This window comes from Monopterus albus, unplaced genomic scaffold (assembly GCF_001952655.1).
Source record: "Monopterus albus unplaced genomic scaffold, M_albus_1.0 scaffold126.1, whole genome shotgun sequence".
Lineage (NCBI taxonomy): Eukaryota > Metazoa > Chordata > Actinopteri > Synbranchiformes > Synbranchidae > Monopterus > Monopterus albus.
Window position 1 is genome coordinate 960,359 of NW_018128006.1, and position 20,654 is coordinate 981,012.

Genomic DNA, 20,654 nt, shown 5'->3' on the forward strand with positions numbered 1-20,654 from the left:
GCCTGATGTGCCTAACTGGTGAATGTAGCGTGGCTTGTGTCAGGCTCCGTCTCATCACCTAATTAACCATTTCAGTCTTAAAGGTGACTTGAAAGGAAATGGTGATTTCTTCTGAGAAATCGATTAATCACTCAGTTGAAATGCAATGTAAGCAAACTGAGCATTAAAACTACCAAAAATAAGAGAGAACTCAAAATGAACAAAAATGAGTTGAGTAGCCCATAAGGAAAAACTAAATAAGACCAAGATAGAGTATGAATAGTTTAATAAAATCATATAATGCATCACATGTCTGATGAATTAAAGTCGTGGCCAGGATTACCTGAGCTTATTCCTGCGTTGTTTAAAAATACATAACCATACAACTCAAAAGCAGTACAACTCAATCAGTGCAGTTAGAGATTAAAACAAGGATGGTCTCTTTGCACCTGAAGCGTTTTTCTTCTTTTTCATCTGTTCACAAGCAGCAGAGGTTTGAATGTAAACTGAATTTTACATTCAGCTGATGGAGATGCATCTTTACAGCTCAACTCTTGGAAATACTTTGTCGATGTTTAAAATGACTAAAATGAAACTGTACCGACTCAGGCCATGAATCAAGTACTGTATACATATTTTTTGTCCCCAAAAAGGCTCCCTGTAAAACACAGCAGTGCAGAATAATGGAGCAAAATTAACAGATGATACAGTGGATAAATATCATAACAAAAACAAGGCATGCTAACAATAAATCAACTCTCCGTGAAAAACAGGAAGGAAACAAGGGCCAAAGTAAAAGCTTTCATCAAGTAACTGTTTTACCCTTTTCCTCTCACTCTTCATCCATGGTTTACCAGCAGGTTCTAAGAGAAGAAGTGGAAAAAAAAGGATGGTTAGTCCCTTTGCACTCCTGTTACACCCTGTGACCTTTGAGATGCTCTTTGGTGCATTAAATCAGCACAACTGAAAGGTCAAACCTGGAAATGGTAAAGATTATCTCAGTAAAGAAGAGAAGTGAACCTGTTAACCAGTGTTACTCAGCTTCACATTGCAACTCCAGAGGCTTTTCATGCACTAACAAAGTGTAACTACAGGACACTATTAGAATACTTAAGACTTTTCCCCTTGAAATCCTACTGTAAATAATTGGTCAGTTTTTCAACCTTCACCTTTCAGTGCACTTGAAGTTTAGGCATAGACTTTTTCCACCTATAAAGAGTTGTGCTTTGCTTATGCACTTTTGTTTGATGCAAATAAGGAGTTATAATGTGTGGTGAAACATTTAACACATGCCTGCAGCAGTTGTGGCAGATATTTCCATTTGATCCTTTCTCAGATCAATTTAATTCTGCATCACTCATTCCAGAAATTCTGAGTTATATCTACTATTAATCCAATGTAGTTTTTAAATCATAAAATGTTTTGTAAATTTGCTTTGGTTTCCCAGTCAAAAATTGATCAGGCTGCTTGGCTTTAGAGGGTAAGTGGCAGCAGGGAGGAGGGTTTTTATTTCAGAATGACCACTGGGGTCACTGAAGTCATGCATGAGCCCATGTGGAACGGTGCAATGGGATAAACTGGCTGAAGGATCGGGGTGCACTGACCTGAAGCCAGCTGGTAGACAGACAGAGACTGTGTGTGTGTGTGTGTGTGTGTGTGTGTGTGTGTGAAAAACGTTTTCTCTCTTGTTCTAAGCACTGCAGAGTTCCCTCCAGCTGCGAAACTCAAACCATTAAAACCACAGAGAGGCTCACAGTGCAGTGTGATCAATATGGCTCTCATTTTCTGTCCTCTCATCTCATCCCTCTGGGTTCCACTCCTCACCTCCCACTCTCCCAATCCATTCTGCCTGCTCCACTCTATCACTGGTTCTCTTCTCCTTTCAGTTACAGTACTCCTCTATCAAATATCCTCTTTCCTCCATCTTAACTTTCTCCTGCAATCTTTACATCACTGGGTACAGCTAAGTAGGTGTTTATATGTACATATTACAGTGACTTAAACTGTTGGAATCCACATGTGCTTGCATACATACACATACAGCAACACAAGGACAGGAGGCGGTGGCCTTCAACCTATACAATCACAGTTATCAGGTCAAAAGCAAACTCTCTCATACTGTATGTCACTATGGACGTCTTGCATAGTGTCTTCAATTTTCAAGATAAAGGATTTTGAAGCAATTTTAAAAAGTATATAAATATTTAATTTCAAATAAATTTGCAAAAACAGTTGATCTATAACAAAAATATAGACAGTATGCAAAATGTAAGGCTGGTACTTCGTAGTGAATAAAACTCTTGAAAATACCAAAGACAGCAATGTTCTCAGCACTTTCCTACCCTTATCTTCTAACGAGTATTTGTGGTGGCAGAACAGTGTGTGAGACTGATTCAAAGAAAACTATAGCGTATGATTGTTCACAGTAGTGACGGAACATTTTAGCGTTACAGTTGGCTGGCGCAGTGGTGCTTTATAATAGTTTCTAGATTGATCAATAAAACTTTATTTACATAGTGTCTTTTTTACAAGTCAAATGTGCGCACACACATAAATATACATATATATTTCAAATCAAATTTTAGGCACCTCATAAAAGACAGCGGCTTTTAGTCTACTTTTAAAAATAATAATTTCAGCTCCTCTTTTCAGCTAAAAGAGATGAACCAGGGGGTCTGAGAAGATAAAGTATTTCTGATAAATACAGTAGTACAAGACCAAGTATTGCAGTGCCTTATAAACTAATAAAAGAATTTTAATATCAATGCAAAAACTAACATGCATGTAAAGGCTTTCTAAGATTGACACAGTATGTTCTATCCTTCCAGTGTTAGTCAGTGCTCATGCTGTAGAACTCTGGATTAATTGAAGCAGATTCATAACAACGGTGGTGATGAATAACAATGGAGGTCTACAACAGAGGAATAACCTATTAGGCTTTGGAAACACAGACAATACTTTGTTAGCCGGATCAGTTCTTTGTTGGCTGTGGTCTTGGGATTTGTTGGCTAAAAGAAAAATAAATTATTACCTGACTTACCCTTTAACGACCTTATTGGTCAATCTGGAAACTGGGAACCTTAAAAAAGTTGCTGTACTAATGCATTTGTTTGCTTCAGATCCAATATTTTCATGATCAATTAATTTATTTTTTTTCACTCATTCAATTATTCCAAAACCCAGAGACAATGAATTTAGAATGGTACAAAACAGAGAAACAAATCCAGCAAATCCTCACATCTGAGAAACAGCAATAGTCTCTGCTCTGATGACACTGAGAAAATGAATAAATGAAATATATGAAATAATGTAGAATGCAACATATCAAAGCATACTTAAGATGCCTGTGTAACAAGGCTATGCCTTCTGCTTCAGTGTAATATTAGGATTGCCTACTGTACGATGTATGTAGCTCAGCAAAAGTAGTTTGTACTTTGACAGGTTGTCACAATGTTATCTGAGCACATATATTGTATTAAAATACTGTAGCTGGTAGCTAATAGATCTCCCAACCTGTTGCTCTAATTGAAGACCCATCCTGAGCTAAAGCAGACACTGACTCACTTGCTGGGGTTACATCACACTGCCTCCTCATAGTGCACTGGCTTAACAAGCCTATTTTCATTACACGTGACTAGCCAGCAGACAAGGGAGACAGACAGGGGATCGGTGAGAGAAGGAGCCGAACTTAGCAGAAGACAGAAAGAGAAAAACAAATAACAAACAGAAAGTCAGAAAAGGCAGACAAGCAGCAGAAGTCTGCCTGTTCTCTATTTTGTCTGATCCAGCCTGGGAGCCTTGACTCAACTGGAAATCCATTTTATCTGATGACTGGCAGGCAATTGGAGCTCCCAGGTGATAGGCTAGGGCTCTGTGGTTGATAGGCCAGACCAATCCACTGCTGAAGGGTGGAGGGATGGAGCTGGAGGGGGATGTAGTCTAAAACACCTACTGCAAAGATCATCTACACTAACAAAGTTTATTTTAGGTTACCTAGATAATCAAATGTCCAAAAATAAAGGAATCAAGAGGCCAAGCCAATATTTTCATGATCAGTTAATATGTTCCTTACTTTTTCAAATAATAATGCATGAAAACAACTACTGAATCATGCTTTTGACTATTTTTTAGCTATGCTAGTGGTGTGGCTCTATGGATGGATACTGGTTAGTACGTCCACCATTATTCCAGACAGAAATACACAGATGAGCCATAACATTATGACCACTGAAAGCTATCTCATTACAGAGGCACCTGTCAGTGTGTGGGGTATATCAGGCAGGTGATGTGATGGAAGCAGGAAAATCAGGTAAGTGTAAGGATCTGAGTGCCTTTGACAAGGGCCAAATTGTGATGGCTGATGACTGGGTCAGAGTGTCTTCCAGACTGAGGGTCTTTTTGGATGTTTCTAGTCTGCAGCGGTTAGTACCGACCAACTGTATCTAAGGAAGGACAAACTGTGAACCAACAACAGGGTCACGGACGCCCGAGGCTTACTGATGATGAGGTCGACTACTGTAGATTAAACTTTTAAGTTTCATTCATCCATTTCAAAAGATTCATTTAGCTTGAATCTTTGTTACAATGGTTGAAAATGAGAAATACTGTACATTGGTCTCTATGAAGAGAAACATTCAGAGGATATGGTGGTGGTATCACACGTAGAGTGGGGAGGCTGGTGAATTAGTCTAAAGCACGATCTCTAACTTGTCCTTATATCAGTCTTTTTACACACGTTTTTCACTGAATGGTTGACAAATCCGCGCTCTTCCTTACAGAAGAACTATGGAAGGATTCACAAAAGATGCATAATGAGTGACAAGCACCAACCAACTGCCACACTGATTCCTGGGTACACAGTATTAGGAAGGTGGGCATAATACTATGGCTGACTGGTGCATCTCAACACCAACTGAATGCCATGAAATTTTTGTACTGACATTCATAGTTGTCAAGATGAATTCTGCTGGCCTTGAATTTTCATGAAGCAGCACTGGCATGTGAGTAGATAACATATCCTTATAAATTTGATGATTATCATGATGTCAAAATTTCAATTTGGGAGCTAAATATAGTCCCTGGTAGGCTAGTGTTTAAGGCGCAGTGCTCTCGCCGCTGCGGCCCGGGTTTGTGTCAGAGTTGCGTCAGGAAGGGCATCCGGCGTAAAAACATGCCAAATTGAAACATGCAAATCGTCAGTACGAATTCCATACTGGATCAGTCGAGACCCAGGTTAATAACGACCGCCACCAGTGCTGTTGACCTACAGGGTGCTGGCGGAAATCGGACTACTGTTGGTCGAAGAAGGAGAGGAGGCAGAAGGATTCGTAGACAGAGAGAGAAGAGGAAGGGCAGGAGTATAGGTCTGAGAATAAGGACTCTTAAAGTTGGCACAATGACAGGGAAAGGGAGAGAGCTGGCGGACATGATGGAGAGAAGGAAGGTAGATATACTGTGTGTGCAGGAGCCCAGGTGTCTCTGTCTCTTTTCTCTAGTTATCCTTGACCAGATGTACCCTGTAGAAACTCATAAGCATGACTAAGCATTTAACAGTCTAACTAGACATCCTATCTCCACTAAACATTTCTAATACATAAAGTATCTAACCAATATCTATCTGACTTAAAATACCTAACAGGCGTAAAACACGTGCCAAATGTCAATATGCAAGTCGTCAGTGTGACAATTTGCTGTGGCGACCCCTAACTGGGAAAAGCCGAAAGTGATTTTCTTTCTATAGGCATGTGGAAAATCAAGTACCAGGCTAAAGTAAGGTGGTGAACATGGTAAATATACCTGAATAAGATAAAGATTATACTTTCCTTTGATTGGCATTTCAATGCTGTCGCTGTGAGCATGTTAGTTTGCTGAAATTTGCACTTAGCTCAGAGCACCTCTGAGATACATACTGTAGACTCTCATTATCAGCTGGCATGTTCACACTTCTTAAAGAAGACAGAAGTGAACCTTACTGCTTAAAGCACTGACAAAAAGTGTACAACCTTAGTTTCTAAGTAAAATATAGCAGCACTATATTATACTTTCAATTGGAAGCACAATAAATAAATACATTTAAAAAAGAAAAAGAAAAATCCCACCAACTGCAAAGTCATAAGCCACGGTTCACCACAGCAGAAATAATAAGCTGCTGTTGGTGCATTTGCTAGTCAAAGAATCCTAAATAATTCCAGTACATTTATAAACCATCTATTTTCAAAGTTTAAAGTGAAATTGTCAACACAGCTCTGGGAGCAAACAATAGCACAATGGTATTTATTTATTTAGAAAAAGGCCAGACAAGAAAAGAAAAAAAAAATCAATGTCTGGGAGTTCGGGGTGTGAATTGGAGAGCAATCACAAAGGAGAGGCAGGCTTCAACTCAAAGAGAAAGAGGAGGTGAAAAGACAGATGCATTGAGTGACAATATGACACAAAAGAGAAGCTGGTACAAAGTGGACTGTTCCGATAATGTTGCGGCTGCTTTGAGGCGACAAAAGCCAGTACAAAACCCACCTGAAAGCCCCGCTGTTGTCCTCTCTTATCCCAGCTGGGGATCTTTGTTCCAACAAACTTCCTATGCATGGGAGAAAGGGGCGGTAAAATGCAGACCATAATATTGGTATGTGGCCAGAAAAAACACAACTAGGTGTGTCAATTGCTTATGCAGTTGAGGTGGCTTTCAACAGAACACAATACAGGACTGTGTGGAATTATTATCGGGACCCCCATCAGAGACTGCAGAAAAAGAAGGAGAGTGGGGGGTCTGATGGCGCGAGCCAACAGGCATGGTGGCACTCAGAAAGGTCAGGGTACAGCGAGTCAGGGGTACAAAAGCTGGTGAAAATGCCTCCCTCAGGAGGCCGTTGTGAGTACCCTCCACATTACCCCTCCCTTCTATGTCTCCACACCCCCAACCTGTCCCTTATTTGAAAGCTTTGAGGTGTCTGAGAGCCACCAGGGACCATGAGGTACATGAAAGAGGAAACAGGCTCTAGATTTGGGCTGATGTGCTGTTCGATTGAACACTGCAGTGCAACAAAAGACAGGGAAAGGGGAATACAGAAGAGGGAGGGCGAGTGGGAGAAGGACAGGAAAAGAAAGACAGGTGGCATTTAGAGACCCAGCAAGTGTTATTTCTCTCAAAGAAAAAAAAAAAAAGTAAGAGAAAGTTCTGTGTATAACAAAACAGTGGCTAAGAGTATGCAAGTATGCCCATTACTTGTTCTTATTCAAGGAAGATGCTTGGCAGAGCAGCCACACAGCACAAAAACATGTTAACACAATGCACACAAATGGGACCCCCACAGTGGTATAACACATTTAGACAAGCACTGCCAAACTAAGTTTACACAGCACTGTCGCATGTTCTACACACTGTAAAGCCCCTTGATGCAAATATGTGATTTGTGATACTGGGCTAAACAAACGAAAAGCGCAGGACTATTTGTGACATAACACTTCTTTCCATTGTTTTAAAATGGCATTCCACTGATTTAGAATTACACTTTAGTAATGTCCGGGGACTCACGGGAGTTACTTGAATGGGTGAACATACATAAACACTGGAATTACATAATTCCTATTATGCTCTACATAGTGTCTTTCATTATAATTCCCCTGCTCCCATAATTACTTTTCCAAAAATTCTCAAACACAGTTGAAGATGTCGTCTTTTTTTTTTTTTTCAAAGCCACAAGAGTTTTTAACAGACTGAGTAGTACTTTTTGTGTAACATCAGCTACAGCACCAACTGTCAAATAATGTTTAATATTATTCTAATTGCAATTTTATGACATACAATGTTAAATGCTATATTTACAGCCTTTCCCAAGCTTAGGGTCTTGACCCATTTTGGGTCCAGGATCTGTGTTTATTGGGTCACCAGTTGGCAGAGTAAAATGCACAGCAATGCTGTAATATATGAATTCATTTTCCAAATCAAACTAGAAGAAGAGAGCTCTTTTTTCTATGTGGGCAGCAGGTGTGCTTAGTTCAGATGCTGTGTGCCAGGCTCTCTCTCTCTCTCTCTCTCTCAACCTGATCTCAGCAGGCCGCGTCTGGCCTGAACTCCCGAGTTTCTTTTCTCCTAAGCCACTTAGATAGGATCTTTTACAGCCTATACAGATAACAGCTATTCAACAGCTGTAGCCACACTGCTGGCGCAAGCTTTAACAGCTCTGAGAGCTGCTGCCTGCACATCTGCAAAGTTGATGTGGTAGCAAATGAAACTTGAAGAGATAGAAAACCTGTGACCGGCGGTGCAGAAAAGGAGTGACAGAACAAGAAAACGGCCTTGTTGGCTGATGCTGAGTGCGCAAAAGCAGCTAACGAACCAGGTACCATAAAGAGTAGGCTAAACCTCGGACTATAAACAGCTGCTGCGTGTGATGATGAGCAAAGTAATGAAGGGCCAGGAACATCAGACAGATCAGTGCACAAGGGAGGATCTGTGTTGCTGAAAGTTTGCTGCAATTATCGTAGAGCTGCTCGATCCACCGTCGTCTAATCACTTCAGGTTAAGTGGCCACTGAGTGCAGTCAGTGCAGGAACGATTACAGCAGTCAGAATGGTAAAGTTAATGCTAAAGCTCTGCAAAGAAATGTCAAAAGCAAAAATGTCAGTGTAAATGGCTCAAATATGTGAAAATTCGTCTTCTCCCTTTTATAAAATAATGAGACTGGGACTGACTGTAAACATACTGAAAAAGAAGGAGAGGAAGAAGGAGGGACAGGGAACAGCACAGACTCTACATTCTACTGAAAGTTACTGGGTGGCTGAAGTAAATTAGAGCTCTGTGGATCACTGAGTATGATCAGGTTGGACTACACATGAAATAAAACGACAGGCATGTAAGCTGCATATTACACCACACCTGTAGCTACCTATGATAAGGATGGTCTGTTCATTCTGAATGTAATGAATATAACATTACTGTCAACAGCCCCAGTGATGTTCGTTTCATACAAGTTTGTTATAAGATGGTAAGAAATGTAACGTTATCAAAGTACATCACAGGATTAATGAATTAATGAAGTTCCTGAGAATAATGAGATAAATATATTTAATATAGGCTACATTTTAAATTCAGGGGTTGTTGTGCTCATTATTGGTAGTTTACAAACACAGATGTTGTAGCAATCCATGATGTATTTTTCTAAGTTTGGGTCCTGGAGAGAGACCACATTTCTTTTTGGGTCTCAAGCTGAAAACGTTTGGGAACCCCAGTTCCAAAACATTATAAGAAAACTGCAATACCCACTATTCATTTGATGTCAGTATTAAAAATCTGGCTTATATTTTCCTGACACCTTGGAAAAATACTTTGAAATTCACAGATTCTTCTTTAAAATCTAGATTTTTAAATTCTCATAAAGATTTAATTAAATGAATGTTCAACACAGATTTTAATCTTTTTGGGACAACTGCAACTACTGACTAATGGCCATCCACTGTATAAAAAATGGATGTCATGACAGCTTCCAAAAGTAATGCCACCTATACTGGTTGCAGTATAGGCCATAAATCCCACCTCCCCCCTGTCAGGGAGGGATATGAACCAAATTACAAACTCAAAGTACAAATCAAGATTTTTCTCCAGAGGCCAATTCTGTGTTTTTTTTTTTTTTTTTTGTAGTTATTAACAAACTAATGTGTGTACAAGTGGTCATTTTCTGGTAAATTTGTTTTTAATAAGTAATGTAATGATACAAAAAGAGGTGTATTTTGGTTGATTTGACAACTTTGATTGGCAGCCTGATGCCGTCACTCCACTTCTGGTCACCAACTACTGTGTTGCAAAAAAGCAAAATGGCAGCCGCCATATTCACAATATTTTGGCTTCATTTTTGCATAGTGGAAGGAAGTGGTGATGTCCATGGTATACATGTCAGTACTTAAGTCAAGTCCAGTACACACATCTATATGAAATATATCACACACTTGATATAAACTGAGTAAAGTCAACTCCCAACCACAGACACATACATGAATGGAAAACGGTTCACTTCTCTTAAACAAGAAGACCGAGGTTATGATTTCTTATGAAAGTTTTGGAATGCAGGTTACTTCTAAAGCCCAAGTTTTCTAACTGAATGAGCCTTTTTTTTAACAACACCCAACAGTTTGAGGGAAAAAAGAGAAGCCCAAGTCATTGCCTAAATAGCAAGATGTACAGGGCTATTATTTCACTGATGTGCTGAATAGCTATATTAGAAATATAACCCACAGAGCACACAATACAAGACAGGAGAGCAACAAAGGAGAAAGAGCAAGAGCAGATAATGATGCTCAGTGGTGACTGGTTGTGATCAGCAGTACAATGATCAATGCCAACTTAAAAGGAGGCAACGCTGATGGTTTATGATGGAAGAGAACAACTGCCAACAGTATGAAAATGAAATCAATAAGTCAACTGTGGAGCTGGCAGTGAGAAATGAAGGAAGCGACTGAGAAAAAGAAAGAGGCTTTAGAACAAGCAAAACAGATAGGAGGCAAGACAATAAAACAGAGACAAAAAGAGGAGTAGACAAAGCCATAAAAAGATGTAGAAGCTACTGTAGATGAAAGGTGTTGGTTTAAAGGAAGCACAGGCAGAAAAACAAAATTGACACATGAAGGAAGATTCATTAAAGATAGATAAAATGGAGACTAAAGCAAAAACTGACACATTCAGATAAACCAACTGAAAAACCTTTCTACAAACACTGGGCAATGATGCATGCGTACTTGGCCATAAATGCATGAATGAATGCCAAAATAGCCACACAGAAATAGTGAGGTGGTTGACATATGGACAGGTCAGGGAGACTATGATTACATGTGCCAGAAATCAATGATGTTATTTGCAAAGAAATAAACAGCCCGGTCTCACAGCAAAATGCATAATAGCTACATTGGTCCACAGCGTAACACATCGTAGTGTTACAGTAACAGCTTTAAATTTATGACACGTCCTTCTTTGTGGTCTTCTTGGTGTTTTATGGTGGCTGTCAAACAAGGAAATGAAGCATTACTGCCACCAACAGGACTGGAGTGTGAATTGTGAAGCTAACATTGTATGCAGTGTCTGTTGAAAGTGTACAATTTAGAACTTCATAATGTTAAAACCACTAAAAGGTGGTAGGCGGATCAAACCAACACCTGACTTTCATGCGGAGAACCGGAGATCGTGTCCCATGGCTGACATTGTGTTTTGCACGTTTTCAAAAATTTTAACCAACCCCAGGGGCCGTTTCCTGACCGTAACCATCTAGATTGTGTTCCTAAAGGTAACCATGTAGCATAGTTTCAGTGAACTTTCGGTTTCAATTTTTGATTCAATGTCACATTTTTCTATGTGTTATTGTGAGAGTAGTATGTTCTGAATTGTGGACCAATGTAGCTTCCCGATTTGCTGTGAGACTGGGTTGAAATAAAATGCCAAAGTAAGAACAATATGCCAGCTACATTCAAGTCTTTCTTTTCTCTTCAAACTGGACTCACAGGTTCATATCAATCACAGTCTCATGTCCTGTTGTGAATGTGTGTGTGTGCGCGCGTGTGTGTGTTTACACCAACATTAACACCTGTCCTGAACTCCATCCCTCCATTCCTGATAGCAAATGTGGCAGTTTTTCAGTAAGAAACTTGGCATTGCACAGATGCACAAAAACGCACTCAAAGGTCATACAGTTAAAATGCCACAAGGTACAAACATACTCTTAAAGCAGAGTTCAGGAAACACACAGGTCTAAGCAGTTAAATTAGTACTATTTGATATTTCTGTACAAAATTGTGACAGCAAAAGTCATAAATGAAATGTAGAGCAACAAAGAAACATATGCAAATAAATACTGAGCACTTTTTTTCTCTTGCACTACATCCAGCTCCAGTGGCCTTCATTATATTTTTGACCAACATCAGCCTGTAAAAGTCAACCACACTTCAGATAAATCATGACAGCTCTGGTTCCAGTGGAAAGCACAATATTACCATCCTGAACACTCACAGTTTCATCATCTATACAGAGCTCCCATGGCAAACGCCCCAAACTACAGGCAGCATGGTTCCGTGTGGAAAAATCAGTGATTACGCCTAGATTGCAACACAATCATTTGTTTAAGGCCAGCTGAGCCAGCTCACTGTGGAGTGCGGAATGGCCCAATCATTCCTGGTTAATAGTTTTGATTTGTGTATCCTGGCTGGGTCATCATTGAGTTGAAAATGTTACAACATGAGCAAAACAAGCCATACTTCTCCCAGGGCTTAATTACAGTACTTCACTTCACGAAAGAAAAGAAGGGAGTAGCAGGAAGAAAATAACAGAACTGAAGGTCAACATGTTGATTTGTCAAAAGCTCCAAATTATTATTGGTCCTGTGCAAAAGTCTTAGGTACTTGTGAAAAAAGAATGCAGAGTGAGAAGTTTTAAAAAGTAATAAAATATTTCATCAAAAAAATATTTGGTGTGATCATCCTTTGCCTCCTAAACAGCACTAATTCCTGTCGGTACAGTTGCACACAAATTTTCAAACTGGTTGGCAGACAGGTTGCTCCGAGCATCTTGAAGAACTTGCCTCCTTTTTGTTGTGGGTTTAGTTGCAGCTCAGTCTCAGTCTGTCTACGTCTACGCTGTGTGAAGCCTGTCAAAGCATCATCGTCCTGGAGTTGTGATTACAAACTGAACACTGGGAAAATATACAATTTATAATGAATAAACTGAATTCAAACTTCACAGTGTACATACAGTATGTATTTATGCACTGTCACAGGAAAGTAGGTAACTGTTCTCTTTGTAAATGCTCAGTGGAGGAAACTAAACAAATCATCATGACACCAAACCACTTGAGAAGTAATGTGTGGAAGCATTTTGGATTCACCAGCACATATAAAAAAAGTTAGAGCCAAAGTAAAACTTCATTTAAACTTATCTGAACAAATTACACACAAATGCTAATTTGTGTGTAATTTGTGTGAAACTTTTTTTTTTTTTTAAATAATTTTACCACATCTGTTGTTTTCTTTATATTACAGTACGTTGGCTCCTGCCAAAATCTCAGACTTTACCACTGAACAATTTCCTGTGCTTGGCACAAACTGCAGAAAAGCACTTATATCCTTGGATGACCACACCTGCCCAAAGTACGTTTACTACTACTTCTGTCTTCAACCTCAAGAATTAAAAATATGCTAGATGGAAAATAAAACTTTTGGTCAAAAGAACTCCATCACTGCACTATGAATTACATTACTATGTTGTAGAGAGTCTTTATTAACTTTTGTTCAAAACTGTGAACTAAGGTGGAAATAAAGTTCAGGGATTCCTTAAGATATTTTTTCCTCTTGTCTGCAGGCAGTCACAGCTAATGGAGCACAAACAGATGTTCAACTGAGAGCAGAAGAAAAACATGAATCTGACAAAAAAAGTACTCCAAATCAATGCCACCTTTTAAAGTCAATTCAACCCATTTGCAAAAATAGTGGAAAGCTACTAAAAATGTATTTTCCTTGTACGTTTCAAACCTGTTTTTGCTAGTGGGCCGAAAGTCACAGTGGTTAAAGCACAGAGTCATAAATAGAATGTCAAAGGACAAAAAGTGTTATCTGTACCATGGTACATCAAGTTAATAGAAAAGTTATGTTTTTTTGGAGGAGGATATAAAAAACACTGCAAGACTTTAGCCCTAATTAAAGGAACCTACACTAATATAGAAGCTTGGTGCGAAACTCCCATGGCTCAGTTTCTCTCAGAACAAATGTAAAAACCGAAAAAACTAGTCCTTAATTAGGCCTAGTTTAAAGAAACCTACAAGACATTTAGTAATATTTATTCACGCATAGCAATGAGGTGAATGTGGAGTTCAACTGCTTGTTCGCTTCATGGCTTCTGTGTCATAACTTGAGGAGTGCATACTTATGTATGTGCAAAACTTTCTCTCTCTGTGTGGTCAGTACTGTAGCAGGACCAGTGAGCAGCTGAGGCCCCTCATTCTTCTTCATTAGTGTTGACTGCCGAGGGACCCACACTCTCTTTCTCTCTCTACATCCTTTCATCCTCTGTCCATCTCTAACCCTTCCTCTATAACTACTTCGATCCTAACTGTATCCATTAATCCTTCCATTCTCACTTTTTATACCTCCAACACTCACTGGCTGTTTCTTCTCCATCTTTCTCTCTCACAAGTGTTCATTCCCCCATCTCCCCATTATTACTGCATCCCCCTTTGTTCTTTAATGTCCTCTTCTTCATAACTTTCTCCACTCGTGTTTGCCATCACATTTATTTACTTGCTCTTTTTTCTTCTCTTGACTACTCATATTTTTTCTAAAAATGAATTCTCATGTTAACCGTGACTGAAAGGTCAAAACACTGTGTTGTTGTGCTTCTATGCAGAAGCAATTCGGTTTATACAGGTCCCGCAAACTCTTTTTCCCCAGCTATGGAAAGTCTTATGTAATACGGATTTCCTTGAGTGGTCATAATCTCCGGGCAGTGCACGTTCATGAGAGCTTGCCTGACATCCATTGGTGCCATTCGAAAAACACGATGTTTCGACTGCAGGCAGTTTTATAGATCTATTTTACTTCCTGTTGCCTGAACTGTGACCAGAAGGTGTGGAGAAAAATACAGGGCCTGAGGTTGCTGCACGTCTGGGAATGTTCATGTACAGGGACTCGCTGTTTTACCTGACCGGGTCTATTGTGGCGTGAATGGAGTGGTTGGAAACCTACAATCAGTCGGTCAGTGAAGCACTCTGGGGCGGTGAATGATCAGCTGATCAATGCTGGATTCCCCCTGAAGCACAGTACTTGTTTGTTTTAACTGGTTTCAGGCCAGTGTGTCGGCTGCATGTGATGTGTTGCGGATTGGCGAGAAGATTCCAACCATCCATGATGTTATTGCTGGTGCAAGGCTACCTATTGGGAATGTATGTGGTCGCCTGTAATACAAGGGATTTGTGGGGGAAGACACAGCGATCACCAGTTGGATTTACCGGCCTTGAAGTTTCCACTACTCGGTGGGACGTAATGGTAAGTTTTTAAAAAAACCACATGTTGCATGCCTGTTAATGTTTGCAAAGCTAATCTAGAGGTACCCACAACTAAACATTAAATGGCTGGAAATGAGCATGCCATGGCCTCTTTAAGGTTCATTTCTTTGCTTTATTTTCTTGCAACCTTTAGTTGATCTCTATCTTTTCTAAATTTAGGTTTTTCTCCTTTCAAACCCCCTATAGTGAAAGTCTGCTCTAACATTTATTCCACTTAATCCAGGTTGTGCCTCTCAACATTCAATCTCAACCTTCACTTTAAACCTAACTGTTTCTGCTTTCACTGTGTGCTCCCCTTCTTCCTTTCTATTTTTCTTTTTCAGTGTCCAATATTTCTCAAGGCCTTTCCATTTATTTCTCATTGGTCTTTCACATTTACCACCCTTATCCAACAGTCTCGACACGTGCATATCTACAACATACGCTTTTGTTCTTTAATAAAAATTTTTGTCCTCAGTTTTCTCTTTGTATTTTTCCTCAGTTTGTTTTTCTATATTGTTATCTGCAGGTAGAGTAGCTGAGCTGCTGTGATCTTTGTACCAGCATGACTCCTGCTCAATCAAGAATAAAACTGAAGGTAAAAGAAAAAAGAAATCAATATTAGGTTTTATACCGCTGTGATTCACTGGCTTTGTGAAAGTCCGTCTGTGTTCAGATCGGCAACAGACACAGATTTATTATCAGTATATCAGTGTTGTCAATTGGGGGTTTCTTTGAGAATTGACTTATCAAAAGTTGATGAAACTATTTTCTGTTCCCCTTATCTTCTGGTGTGCTATCCATAGGGAATCATACTTGTACACTAAGCATGCCTCAGAAACAACATACAGGCTCCTGTACAATGAAGCTGGGCCATTTCAAATCACTACAGTGTCCAAAACCTCTCAATATAATGCAGTACATCGCCCTGACACAATGTCAACAAAAACTGAACATTGCACAAAGGATTTATTGCAAGGCTGTTGCATTTGATTTTGGTAGATTGTACAGGTGGTTGTTTATAACTGCTAACTAAGTAGATTAAAGGTATTTAATGAGAGGACATTTTTACCTTAAAAAATAAAATCAGGTAGATATTAAATGGGAGGGATTTGTTTCTGAATTTTGCTGCTCTGAAAAAAAGCTCCATCTAAACACAGCGCTTAAGAGACCTCTGATGGAAAGGAGCGATGAAGTGTCATCTGTCAAACCTCTTACTCACTATTTCACCTAGCTGTAGCACTGGATGGCATGACTGTCAATGGATCAACAGTCCAACGACTTATTAATAGCTAAGCACAAAAACTGGGAATTTAAACTGAAATTTAAGGTGCAAATTAATGCCCTTTCCATAGGAGAAGGACTGTCACTCTTAATGCACTGGGCAATTTTACAGAATGTCTTACAGTATGATAGCTGACAACTCTGACGTCTCATTAGCGAGTCCTCCTACTCCCTGCTGTAACTTGTCATGGCTGTCAGGAACTGGGAAGTTCAACAGCTAGGAGAACACATGGGGAAGGCAAGATTACAAAATACAAATCTAATTTATTAATAATCCATAAGACAGATAACACAGATGAGCTGCACCTTTCTCATGCACCAGATGTACATTTCAGGCTCCTTCCTTAAATTTAGGCTGCTGTACTGCGTTAACAGACAAGTTTTTCTCTCATATACTGCCTTGGTTGCAAACAATTAACCTTGATATATTGCCACTGGTCAAGAGTGATGTTGGGCCTTCACTGTAATGCAGAGCAAGATGTTTTCTAATGAGCACAATAAGGAAATCCTTAAAGGTGCATTAATTAAGATTTTACACATTGTCTGATAAATCAAGTGAAAATGGGACATGGTGTAGTGTCTCTTAGCTATACAACCCCCTTCATGGCACTCTGCTGCCTACAACCCTTCTGTTGTTATTCCATCTTTTCTACTGTTGCCAAAGTATGGTCCATAAATTAGACCCACCTGCCACCTAGAGAAGGTTATAAGAAGCATGTTTCAAACTGCGAGTAGTCATTTCAAAAAGTCAGCCATGGAGGAGTTCTCACCAGACCACATCCGAAACAGTGGCTGCCAGACCGAAGAGGTCACGGTCTTTTGCACATAGAGAGCGAAACAAAGAAAGAGCAAAAACCAGAGTTTACATCGGTTTGGCTTCTTCTGATGGAGAGTGTTAAAGGCAGCCACAGGTCTCAGATTTGATTCAGATGTGGTGTTCTTCTTTGGATGCTTTATCATCTAACACTAATGTGTTTTAGTCAAATTAATGACCTAGCGTGGTCATAAATATGCCTTTTATTGAATTAATAGGATTTTAATTTGAGATGAATTGAGCTTTGTGTAACTGTTAAGTGATTTGCATCACATTAGCAGTAATCTGAGGGATCTACTGGACTGACACATTTACTGATTAGTCAACTAATGCTGGAGGCTGCCTTTTGAACAGTTTGTCACAAACAGACATCTGTATTACACCCCTACAGTAGCTTTAGGACACAGGACAGAAGAGGCAAAGAACAGAAAGGAGTGGTTTCTGGTGTGACTTTGTTCTGAGTCTCACTAGACCATCTAGCAGCTTTGGCAGCTTTGTACTAAAAAGGCTATTACTTTGGAAAAACTGTTTGGCTAACTGGGAATGCTGAAGACTCATTTTAATTTTTGTTTTAAAAAAAAGTTTTTTTGTTTTTTTTTTTACAGTAGTTGCTTTGTGACAATTATAGAAGTGATTATAACCAATAATTCTGTAAACACATGGTGTTTGAATATTGTTTAAAGATGCACTTGAAAACAATGATAACATGACAAGGAAAAAGGCAACTAGAGAGACTGTCTGCATGTACAGTATATAAACAGAAGAAACTATCCAGGTACACAGGAACAGGGGTGTTCCCAAATCTCTTTCTCAATCATTCTGCTGTCCCTCAGCACTCTCTAGTTTTTTGCTTTAAGTTTTACTCCAGTCTCTCATTCTACCCCACTCTCGTCTCCCTGTTTCTCTCTCTCTCTCTTCAGTCTGACGGGCAGCTTTTAAATTTAGAAGTGACTCCCTGGATATTAGACCCAAAGCCTGCTTTGTCTGTACTCCTCAGCAAGGCTCAGAAGACATGCGTGTTGAGTGTGTGCACCTCAGTAGTTGGTCTTACTGAAGGGGAAAGTAACAGCATTTACAGTTTCTGAGGTCTCAACTTGTAGCTGGCCAGAACCCAACCCGGCCATAGCTACACACAGATCTGTGCTCAGCAGGCCCAAATGGAGCCTGCAGATTTTATTTTTCTTTTAAACAGTTTTCTGTGGTTATTTGAGATGAAAATGTGAAATAATGAAAGATTTTTTTTCTTTTAAATGAGATTTTTTTATTTCATCGACATTTCAAGACACCCAGAGTGTGAACATTTGTTGGAAATTCCACCACCGTTAAATTTAGGGCCACATGGCCACTGAAATATAAGGCTCACCTGCTTCCGACCACCATGTAAAAAGATATTGGGATAGTGGTGTGCTTTCAGACAATCAGCAGACAATATTATCTTTGTTAACAGACATTAACCTGTGTTGTTCACATAGGCTACTGAAAGGAACAGCTCTCAAAGATTTCTCTCCTCTCTCCACTGTGAGCAGAGACATTGATCAGTAACACAGCCAGTCTCTCTCTCTCTGAGACTGGAGCTAAATGACTTGCGAATCTCACCAGGTGTACAGACCGTGTGTGCATGTGTATTGTGTAATGTATGTATTCACATCTAAGAGTGCAGATAAATGACTAGAGAATCCCACTGAGTGTCTGGTCAGTGTCTGTATGTTTCATGTAGCACTGCCCATGTCGGGCTCAGGCTCACAGAGAATAATGACTCAAGGTTGTCTGCTGTGTGTCTGCAGGCTCCGTGGAATCCTTCCCTCACTGGCCACCAGACACACACGTATGTACACACACAAATGCATAAAGATGATAATGTACCTCAGCTGGAAGATGTCTGTGACATGCAGGCTTGCCGACTGACCCGCTGTGACACTGATCAGAGCACATCACGTTCACTTCTGTAAGACTTTGTAATAAAAAAAAACAAAAAAAACAAAGCTAAAACTGGACTAAATGCAATACCAATTAAGTTCTTTTTTCACTCATAGCTCAGTGATGCAAAGTTTTTCTCCTGTCGGTGTTTCTTTGTTCTTAACTTGAACTGACAAAATAAGCAGGACTGAAACTTGCAGCCACAACACAGAAGACATTATTCATCAAGTTGTAAATAAGCAGAAAACAGAAATGAAACAGTTTCTCTGGGCCCACAGCTCAGAGAATTTCTTTAAGCATCTTTATCATCGTTATTTTATATTTATTAAGTAGCCAGGGCTTTTTTATGTTTCCTTAATGGCTGAAGTTAGACAGCATCAATAAGGGACCCGTTAGACACAAAGTACATAAACTTTGTTGTGACTTGATAGTTTATCAGTGCTGGCATATAAAAACCACAACTGTTGATAATTAGGTCTACTTAAAAATTAGATATGATACCTCATACCTGTTTATGTCAAAGGTCACCAGGACCAACATAGCCCTCGAGTGACTCCTCAGACTATGGCAATTTCTTTCAAATGAAAAAACTTCTGCTGGGGCGAGTGGACCCAGAAAAGACAAACTATTATTGTATTAATTACTATTAACTGCCTAATACTAGATTTGTGCAAAACGGTTTGATGGCTGGCAATGCTATTAATGGTTATGTCACAGTGTTTTAGGCCATCTTGTACATCCTACGTTGTTTACAGCCTATGCAGCATGTAATCTACAGGAAAAAAAGTTGTCATGGATAACCAAACTAACTGTGACAGTTTTTAAAGACACAAAATGGAGGAAGAACTTTATAAACTTTCAGACTGAAGGGGTGAAAGTTAGGGAGATGCCTTGGGGGCCAATCAAGAGAAAAGACCTTGATGTGTAGGTTAAAGCAGACAGCAATGTAGCGAGATATTCACACACACAGACACACACACACTGTGTATGATCTGCCAGGCTCTTTTAAAGATAGTCTTCAAAGAGTCTTCACTTCACTCCTCGTTATCTCACACCAGCTAATATGAGAAAGAAACATACATACACACCCAGACACACACACTACGCCAAGCCTTGTAAGGACATTTGGTTCTTTTAAGTGTCAAAATACAAGAACACAAACACAAGTTCAACTGTTTGTATACGAGAGTGTGTCTGTGTCTGCATGGTGTAATACAGGGCAGATACAAAGGTTCAGATGCTATTGACAGTGCACACACGTACAGGCAGCCGTGCGCACGTTACATTAGTACAAGAGCAGAGGAATCGAGTTTCAGCAAGCTGATCATCACATGCTGCATTACTGTATGCCAAGGGGAGCCCCCACTGCCCCTTAGAGGAGACGTAAGCAAAGAGTAATAGGTCGGGTGTGTGATGAACAGCTCTACTTTCAGACTGTACTACTTTCTACTGTACAAACTTTGGATTCTTGTATTCTGTCCTCCAACTTTCCCTCTTCCTCCTCACAATTTTCTCGCTAACTTGCCTGTGGATTTGTAACTTAAAACGGCTGCAGTTATGCACATACTTGAGGGACTTCTCTTTGCTTTTGAATAATACTGCAGTAGGGCCAATTAAGAAACGGGGAATACTGAAAAGTAAAGTACAAAGGC

The 20,654-nt window shown here is 39.7% G+C and overlaps 1 protein-coding gene across 6 annotated transcripts in view; it reads right to left on the minus strand.

The window, feature by feature from the left end:
- Positions 1 to 461: 461 nt before the first annotated feature.
- LOC109967203 (MICOS complex subunit mic25a-like) overlaps positions 462 to 20,654 on the minus strand; it is a 95,427-nt gene continuing 75,234 nt past the window's right edge. For 2 of the 6 annotated variants that reach the window (XM_020612610.1, XM_020612609.1), the window contains exon 9: positions 12,006 to 12,644. In XM_020612610.1, the coding sequence (XP_020468266.1) occupies positions 12,603 to 12,644 (42 nt within the window). In that variant the 3' untranslated portion in view covers positions 12,006 to 12,602. Of the gene's footprint in view, positions 843 to 12,005; positions 12,645 to 20,654 lie in introns of those variants that run through there. The other 4 variants (XM_020612607.1, XM_020612606.1, XM_020612605.1 and 1 more) reach the window with 4 other exon arrangements.